Raw genomic sequence first — 10305 nt, forward strand, 5'->3', positions numbered from 1 at the left:
ATATATATCCGATAATTACCATCGCTCTCTATCGGTACCTAAACCTAAACATGGATTCCATGAACAAAGCTTATTTCCTAGAACTGCCCACCTGTGGAACTCTGGTCCGCTAGTCTGCTTTCCGACTCACTACAATATTGTCGTTTTTACATCCTGCGTAAAGAAGTTCTTACTGAACCGTCTTCTTAAATAATCTAACACCAAATTTCCACTACTTACAATTATTACTTTATTATCCCGATGACTACAGTAGACATACTAACTCTTATCCTTGAGTGGCCTCCGTACCTTGATATGTGGTGACCCCTTGTAAACATATAAACGTATACATACATACATACATATATGTGTGTGTGTGTGTGTGTGTGTGTGTGTGTGTGTGTGTGTGTGTGTGTGTGTGTGTGTGTGTGCTAACGCTTATTGCAATGCAATCATACACATGCATATACATAGGTATCGCTTTATATATATGTGTGTGTGTGTGTGTGTGTGTGTGTGTGTGTGTGTGTGTGTGTGTGTGTGTGTGTGTGTAATGTCTCTATTCATACGTCTGGGAAAACAAGGCTGAATTGGGTTGTGCTAATGTTGAGCCTGACACAAATTCAGTGGTGATAGCGCACATAGATACGAACTCGCTTTTATCAGATGAAATCGTTGATAAAGGAAGAAAGAAGGAAAGAAAGAACGGACAACATGTGGACTGAATTAAAAAGATAGAGACGGAGTATGATTGAATCGATAGAGAGATAAGCAGAGAGGTAGAGAGTGGGAGACACTTAGATAAGTTAGAAAGATACAGTGGGGGGGGGGCGAGAATGAGAATGAGGTGAGATTTAGACAGCGATAATGAATTGCAAAAAGCGGCATAGGGAAGGGGAGGGGGAAAGAAAGGAGAGTTCAGAGCGAGATGTAGACAATGATAAGAGGAGAGAAAGAGAGAGGGAGAGAGAAAAATAAAAGAGAGGAGAAATGAAAGAGTGGGGATTTCGATATTAATAACGAGGGCGGTAAAGAAGAAAAGAAAGAAAGGAGGAAAGAAAAGAAAACGTGAGTAATTAAAGATGTGTTGGATAGAGAAAGTAAGATTACTAAATAGTGGACGGATAAGAAGTGAGAGGGGCTAATGAAAGGGGTGGATAGAAAAGGTAGGATAGAGAGAGAGAGAGAGAGAGAGAGAGAGAGAGAGAGAGAAAGAGAGAGAGATAGATGATCAATAATTACAAGAGGGGTAAGAAAGAGATATACATAGATAGATATATACATACATGCACATGTATGGGGGGGGGAGCAAGAGTATATTTATTTACGAAAACATTATTGGCTACATATGTGCATACATGTTTCCATTTTCGATTTCTTTAGAAATGCAACGTCATCAAGTCGATCTCACAAGGATTGTATTTCTGACGAAATCGCAACAGAAATATGTATGCACATATGTAGCCAATAATGTTCGTATGAATAAAAATTTATACAATAATTAGACTCTGCTTGCCATTCAGCATTTTTTATAAACCCCATACCTTCAGTCGATTTACATTTAGGAAACTATATATATATTGTGCTCTGTAATTATAAGGATAGGTATATATTATAAGGAAATAAAATTTTTCCACAGAAATATGTATATATATATATATATATATATATATTTTGTGTACAGAAAGTTGTTAGTTGAGACAGGTCATTGGTACCGTCGGTTTCAAGCCCGATAATAAGGCCCGTTTAAGGTATCCTTATCAAGCTCTCTTCAGCCAATATTCGTCGAGACGAATATTGGCTGAAGAGAGCTTGATAAGGATACCTTAAACGGGCCTTATTATCGGGCTTGAAACCGACGGTACCAATGACCTGTCTCAACTAACAACTTTCTGTACACAAAATATAAGTACGCTCTTAAAATTTGGATTTTCCTTTTAATTGAGCACTCTGCTGGAATTCTTTTTCCAAAAAAACTAATCATATATATATATATATATATATATATATATATATATATATATATATATACACACACACACACACACAAGGAAAGAGAAAGGATATAGTAATTTTATATGGAAGTTAATTGATTATAAAGAGATAGAGTGAATAATTGAGGGGGAGACAATAATAAAGTAACGGGATGAACCAAGAGACTGATAGAATTAAGGAGAGAGAAGGGGATGAGGAAGAGGTTAATGGAGAGGGAAGAGAACAACGTAATAATGAAGTTCGTTAATAGAAAAGAAAAAAAAAGTGCAGACTCGGAAGAGCGAAGATATTACGCCGTCGTAAACTTATTACGGAAAACGAAGAGAATATAATAATGATGTAACTAAGAAAGCGAACAGAATAGGGAAAGAGAAATGGGTAAGTGGATTCGAATGAGATAACCGAAAGGGGTTAAAGAGAAAGAAAAAGGGTCACGAAGAGGAAGGGAGAGAGGAAATAGAGGATGAATAAGAAAGGGAACATTTAGTTTTAAAAATGTATTGAGATAGCGGGTGGGGGAATAAGAAAGAGAAAGCGACGATTCGAAAAAGATCGGCGAAAAGAGTTAAAAAGAAAAAGGAAAAAATGAGAGTTCAAGGGAGGTAACCCTTTGAGGATAACGACGGGAAGAAGAAGAAGAAGAAGAAGAAGAAGAAGAAGACGTAAACGAAAGAAAGTATACAAGCAGTGAAAGAGCGCTAATTATGAAAGAAGAAAAAATAAAATGAAGATAAAAAGAGAGAAACAGGGAGAGAGAGAGAGATAGAAAGAGAGAGAAAGAGAGAGAGACTAAATGAAGAAAAGAGACGAGTGCGTTTATAAAAGGAGAGAGTAAACAAATATTTATAAAGATAGAGAATCCGAGCGACAGAGCGTGATAGAGATTAAATAGAGAGAAGAAGAGGGTGTTGAATAATAACAACAACAACTACGAAGAAAGGAATAAATGAGAGAAAAAAAAAAGAAAAAAGTCCTGGCCTGATAAGCGATTTTCAGATAAACATGACTGACTGGGCGAGGACGAAAGAAAAGGGAGACGATGAAGGAAAGAGCGAAAGATAGGAAACCCCGATAACGGGCGAGAGAAATAAGAGGAGAAATAAGGAAGGAGCGAGCGGGCGAGAGAGGGAGAGACGATTAAGATAAAAGCGAGAGATAGCCTGGTGCGATAAGCTTGCAGAAGGGCCCGGTCTTGAATCGGAGGAACGGGGAGGGGAATGCTAGAGAGATAGATAAAGAGATTGTCAGATAGAGATAGAACGTGAGATAAGACGCGAGTGAGGGCGAGGAGGGGAAGAAGAAGAGGAAGGGGTAGCCATGTTTTCAAAATGGTGGCAGAAGTCGAAACGGCAGAGGCAACCCTGCGTGTGATGTTGTAGTAGTTAAAGTTTTGTTTCAGCCAATATAGTCTGTCTTTTCTCTGATTATGTGCGCGGGTGTGTGTAGTTGAGTCTCCGCTGTTCAGTTCTTCTCCGGGAAACTTACTGACAACACGCAGCTGACGTCGTTGAGGATAAAAAAAAAAAAAAAAAAAAAAAAAGGAGCCGGCTGCTGGCTACCTGCTTTTGTTAACCATTTGTTTATATCTATATATTTTACATAATTAAAACCGAAGACACATAAACTTGAAAAAAAAAAAAAAAAAAAAAAAACCCTGCATATTTTGTACCGTGGTTCTTATTATCATTATTAAATCATTTTTGTTATTAATATCATTATTATTGTCATTATTATTCATTATATCAACTGTACTCAAAAACAACATTGGCCGTGTTGTTATTGTCCACATAAAAAGGAATATTCTATTTACAAACGCGGAAAATAAACGTTATTATATGTGTTTGCTTTTTAATACATTTATTTGCAACGACGTATTAATGTATATTCCAGAGAAAAATATTTCATTAATAAAGTCGTATATTGCTATAAAACAAAATGTTTTCAATTGTTGGGTTACTATGTCACGGTCAACACTGTAAAAACAAGGAAAAAAAATCGGATATCAGTTATATGTGTATTGTATAATAAGTGGTTTTAATCTTTTAAAAAGTCTAACCATTGTTTGACGGATTTTTTTTTTTTTTTTTTTTTTTTTTCACATACTGAAGAAGGACTACTTGGACACAACGACTTATTGCGTTTAAACACGGAAACCTACAATTGCATCACAGAAACTGAAGACTTGTGGTGGTTTTTTTGAGAGTATTCTACACACGGACACAAATAATTTGCTGTGAAATAGTTGCGTCCGAAACTGCGGGTGTGCGACTATCGACTTTATTATTGTTGTTGTTGTTATTATTATTATCTTTATTATTTTGTTATTAGTATTATTATTACTACTACTTCTACTACTATATATTATTATTATTATTATTATTATTATTAAAATAGGAAGCGTGTTTCTACTTGTACTGTTAACTTCGTAGTATGTTTTGTTTTTGTCGTTTAAAGTAAAGTGGTTCTTATTTCTCTTCATTTCTTTATCAAACGTGTGCGTTTTTACCTATGTATTAAAAAAAATAGACGAATTGTGTCTTTAATTATTTTATGAGTTTTGTATTAAAAACGTAAGAAAAAAACAAACAAACAAACAAACAAACACGTGTCGTGAACAATCAAACAAGATTGCGCTTATAGAAAATTTGCATTTAAAAAAAAAACTAAACAAACGTCACACGGGGTAAATTGATTGTCATAAACGTTCAATAGTTGAAAAAGTTATTACAAAATTGTGTTATTGTTAAATGTTATGGTAACTTAATAAGATTTTTCTGTATCGTCTCTGTGGTAAATTTATATTTTAAAAAAATTATGTTTTAGGTGGTTAATTTGAATCAAGTTTTTACGTTGAGAAATAATTTAAGGGAGTTGTCTTTCTTTTTTTTTTCTTTTTTTTTTTTAGTAAAATCAAACTTTCATAATATTGGAACCTAATTGCAACAGTAGAAAGACAAAATGAGCGACAAAAAATAAAATTTAAAAAATGTATATTCAAATCAGAAACGAAAAAAAATCGTTGTAATTTGCATCCTTCCGTATTAATTATATCAGAAACAATCTTATATATAACAACAAATCTGAAAAGAAAATCAAGATTTAAAAAAAAAAAATACACTGAACGAAAAAAAAATTTTATAAAAACGAAAGGGAAAATAAAATAAAAAAAAGTTCAGGAATAAAATATGAAGGAAAAAGTGGTTTAAAAAAGAAAGAAAAAAAGGAGGTTAACTTTTGAAGGGAGGAGCAGTGAGAGGAGGAGTATAGCCTGAAGAGCGCGAGTAGGAGGAAAGAGGTCAGAGGTGAGAGAGGTTAGAGGTGACAGCGCATGGCTTGGTTGAAGAGGGAAGAAGCCAAATACCGGCCAATTGAAGCGGATGTCAGTGGAGTTTTAACATGTCTAGGAGGAAACAGTCCCATCCGAAGCCGATAAAACGTAAGTAAATAAACCCAAACATATAAAATATATTAATTTTCATTTGTATTTCTTTCTCAGTTATGATGTATTAAAAAAAAAGAAAAGATTTTTCGTTCGACGTCAAATGTCAAGTGCGAGCGTACGCACACGCACACAGACATACACACGCGCATGCGTGCGCGCACACGCATACACACACACACAAACATATAAGCATATACGCACGAGCGTGCGCGTTGACACTCTAATAAAAACCAGATACCTCCTACCCGATTAAATAACTCTATAAATAAATAAGCTGCACCCGCTCGAAGTTACCCGGGAGTCTTCACTTTCGTTTTTTTTTTTTTTTTCGCTATTTTTCTTTTCCCTTTTTATTTATTTATTTATTTATTGTTTACGAAATTATATTTTTTATAGGATTTTGAAAATTTAATTTAATTATTACTGTATAATTTATTGATTAAATTTGTAATCGACCAAAATTGTTATAAAGTAATGACCTAATCTATACCTATATTTCTCTTAGTTTGTCTGTTTGCCTGTCCGTTCCACTTTTTCTTAGAAACTACCTTGCTGATCAAGCTGAACTTTAAATGGACTTTCGATACGATACGGTGCAGCGAACTAAGTATTATAGTACCCGTGCGTGCGTCGTGCGATGCACAATCGGGGAATTAATAGGGATTAGTATTTAATGCAAAAATGAGCACAAATTTAACCATGACCAATTTGGCATAAAACACTCATTATATGCCAACGGGGTATAACTGTTGCCGGTTGTTAACTGTATAAAACGTCTGGTAATGCTTTAATCTTTATAAATTAACCGGATGTAAAAAGCTGCCAGAACTTTCAAGCTTTTATTCCGTGAGTATTTTAAAGCCATAAAAATAATTTCCTATTCAACAGTTTCAATGCTTCCAAATTTCTTTCAAATTTTGGAGAGTTCACGAAGAAACAGAAATGCATCCTGATGGATTTAATTTCGTAATTAAAGTATTTTTATATAAGTTTTTTTTTATTATTTCGTTTTAGTACTTTACGCTATGTCATTTTTTGTTCAATAAATAATCGATGAATAGCAACAAAAATGTGTGAGTCACGCAGAGGCGAGAAGCACGCACATAATCATACGAGAATTGGTCACATAGTTTTATTTATATCGGATAATACCACACTAGTATTTAGGGTGTTATCCATGATTAACAAATCTATGTAAAAGTTCATTAATTGAAAATTGTATTTTTTTAAATTAATAATTGTTTACTGTTTATAAACGTTTCTATCTTAAATGGAATTAAGTTTTAAAAAACAAATAAATAAATAATTGTTTAAACAGGTGATTTGTTTTTTACACGGTGTGTGTGTGTGTGTGTGTGTGTGTGTGTGTGCGTGTGTGTGTGTGTGTGTGTGTGTGCGCTCGCGCGTACATCTCAACATTAAAATAAACATTTTGGGCATTTGTTAGTATCGGCAACAAAGCGAAAAGTGGTAAAGAAAAATATCTATAACTATTACCAAAGACAATATAACTTACTCTTGTGTGTGTGTGTGTGTGTGTGTGTGTGTGTGTGTGTGTGTGTGTGTGTGTGTGCGCGTGCGCGTAAAGTGTTTATTTAGTCTGATGGCTGACATTAGACGGTCATTTGGGCAATCTCGACAATGGCCCACAGATCAAAAATTAAACCAAATATTATTTGAAACCCACGCAATACATATTTCCAATCGTTCGAAAAATGTAATGTTTTAACTTGTATTGCGTTTACTAACATTTATTTACTAAATATATATTTATTTTGTTTTTTAATTACATTTTCCTTTTGTTGTCTATATTGTAAGATGTCCAACATTGATTTTAAAAAAAAAGTTTTAATAAATAATTTCGATTTGAAGTAAAAAAAAAAGAATTAAAAACCGACTGCATGACATTTTTCTTTTTAGTTTTTTATTTGCTGACAAATGAGATATTTCGTCTGTGTAGTTTTTTTTTTTTTTTTGCAATCTTTCATGTGTTCTTTTGGTTTTTCATTTTTATTTTTTTTTTTGCAATCTTTCATGTGTTCTTTTGGTTTTTCATTTTTATTTTATTTTTTTGCAACTTTCTGCCTTTTTAGAACTTTTTCTTGATTTGTTTTCTTGTTGCTGTTTTTATTTTATTTATTTATTTACTTTTTTTTTCAGTGTATAATTATTCTATTTATTAATATTTATTGTGCGTGTGTTTGTGTGTGCGTGTTTTGGGAGCACAAACATTGGGATGACATTACTCTTTTTATTTAATGTTTTCATCTGACTTTTTTCTTTTTTATTTCTCTTTCAGTCTTATTTTTATTTAATTATTTAGTTAATCTGGTTTATTACTTAACGAAAATACAAGTTAATTTCTGTCAATATCAATTATATGTTCACAACCTTTTTTTCGTGCATGGCAAATATTCCGAGTTCAGTGTTGTGAAATGTTTCTGCCTTTTTTTTTTTTTTTTTTGCTCAGAAACAAAACACGGAAGTGTTGGTTTTATTTGTACTTACGTATTGTTTTTTCGTGTTGAAAAAAGAATACACAAAAATGAAATTCATTTGAAAAACTCAAGAAAATAATTAATAATCATAAATGAAAAATGAGTTTTAAAAAGCTAATTTAGATCTGGTACACCGTTTGTTTTTGTTTGTAATCATAAATCAATCATTGAATGAAAGTAATTATTATTAATTTGTGAACGTAATCGATAATCGGGTTGATCATCGATATCAGTTAAAATGGTCATTCGTTTCGAGCATTTAATTCATTGAAATTTGTCGGGAAGAGCTGTCGTTGAAGTATATTAAATCGCCAATTTTTTACGGGATATATATATATATATATATATATATATATATATATATATATATATATATATATATATATATATATATATATATAATTTTTAGGCACATAAAATTCATCCATAGACGCGCGCTTCATACTAAGTCAAGCCACGCTGATGATTGCTAGTTAGCATGAAACGTACATTCATGGATAAGTTTTACGTAAGTAAAAAAATATATTATATGCATACGCATGCTGGTAGTTGTGACTAGCGGTATTTGACAGATCATATTTTTCGCAATGTATTTGTATACAGTGAGTCATGGAGTATATAAAAGAATTAAGTGTGTTTTTTTTTACATTTTATGATCATCAGAATTTGAGGTCAAATTCGAGGCCCGAATTTATCCTCTAATTCGTGAGTAAAGACATGAGATGATCGTAAAATAAGCGACACCATGGTTATGACTAGGACTGGGACAACAGCATATTCTTTTCATTGTTTTGACTCTCGAGTGTGTATCCGTGTATAAAAACATATAAGATATATATGTTTTTATAGCGAGTTACGTGGTTCTCGTTTGATTGACTGCGTCGGATATATACTCGAGAGTCAAAACAATGAAAATCATATTGTGTTGGCATAGCCCTAGTGATGACATATTTATTTTTTTTTTTAAAGTGATTCTTTCAAGTAATTATAATATAACAAATTTATAACGAATATTTTGACGAGCGCAAAATATATGTTTTCAATTTTTCTACTCTTCTAGAAATGGACTGTTCATTTCTTTTTATATGAAAAGTGTAAATCTTCGAAAATTTATTAATTAAGGGATAACTTTTAATGTATTTCCTGTTTGTAAATATTGGATGATTCAATAAATAGTATAAGTTTGTCATCAGTCATAAGTTAATGTTATTAATATATATGTGTGTGTGTGTGTATGTAAATATGAGTATGTATGTGTGTATATGTATGTACATGTATGTATATATATGCGTGTATGTATATATAAATGTATGTATATATATGTATGTATATATATGTGTGTTTGTGTGTATGTATGTGTGTATATGTATGTATATATATGTATGTATATATGTGTGTGTGTGTGTGTGTGTGTGTGTGTGTGTGGTGTGTGTGTGTGTGTGTGTGTGTGTGTGTGTGTGTGTGTGTGTGTGTGTGTGTGAAATAATATAAATATCAGAAAAGGCCTACGCGGATTCATCAACGTTTTAACGATGTTACTAGTCTCGTCAAAGGTTCAACAAATTCTTCTTGAATATAATTTCAAACGATTTTTTTTAATAATAGCTCAACATATGTATAGAGTACTTCTGAAAATATAGTTTTTCTTAGTTCAGTTCATTTGAACGTATTTACTTTGTATGTGTGTGTGCGCACGCGCGTGCGCACATTAGCTTACTTAACTAGAGTTAGCTTGAATACAAATAATTCATCGAAAAGAGAGACAATGGGGACAGTTTATTCTTTAATGTCGTAGGAAACTTTGTTGCAGAGTTGCACAATAGTTTTTGTTGCTTTAATCTAAAAACAAACGCTGTAAAATGAAAAGATATGACTTATACAATCATCGAAAAAAAACTTCCACTTTTCATCTGGATATTTTTTTAATTAATCATTATCATATCTTATAGATCCGAAGATTCTAGCGTTGGTATTGGTTTTCCCGATATTTTTCTAATAAAAATGATTTCTAAAAAGACACTGGGTACTTACGGGGGGGGGATTATGTGAAGGTTGCCAACATCATAACTGAAAGTGATTTTTGTGGAACGAATTTGGAACACTCAAGTCTTTAGTTTGTGTCGTTAACCAATTAACCGCAATCACTCATCTTTAAACCATAAGTCATCTTAAGTTGTTGGTGGTGTTACTTTTCTTTTTTGCTTCTTTGCTGAAATTTGTATTGAACCGTTATACAAATTAAAGTTAGTTAATACGTCATTTTATTTTTTACTATTTTTAGTAATTTCTAAAGAAACAAAATAATGAGACGAAAGGTTTCAATTGTTTTCATGCCTCATTATTTGTCATCAATCTTGGAGATCAGCCGTAGCTTAAGGCAGCGAAATGGAA

The 10305-nt window shown here is 32.5% G+C and overlaps 1 protein-coding gene across 1 annotated transcript in view; it reads left to right on the forward strand.

Annotated features, from left to right (window-relative positions):
• The first annotated feature begins 2268 nt into the window (after window positions 1–2268).
• The window catches only part of LOC145284852 (uncharacterized), a 281510-nt gene continuing 273473 nt past the window's right edge, over window positions 2269–10305 (forward strand). The window contains exon 1 of the mRNA XM_080133846.1: window positions 2269–5410. Coding sequence (XP_079989972.1) covers window positions 5371–5410 — 40 coding nt within the window. The 5' untranslated portion in view covers window positions 2269–5370. The remainder of the gene's footprint in view (window positions 5411–10305) is intronic.

The sequence above is a fragment of the Euprymna scolopes genome, chromosome 9 (genome assembly GCF_053919585.1).
Source record: "Euprymna scolopes isolate OS-2025 chromosome 9, ASM5391958v1, whole genome shotgun sequence".
In the NCBI taxonomy this organism is placed as follows: Eukaryota; Metazoa; Mollusca; class Cephalopoda; order Sepiida; family Sepiolidae; genus Euprymna; species Euprymna scolopes.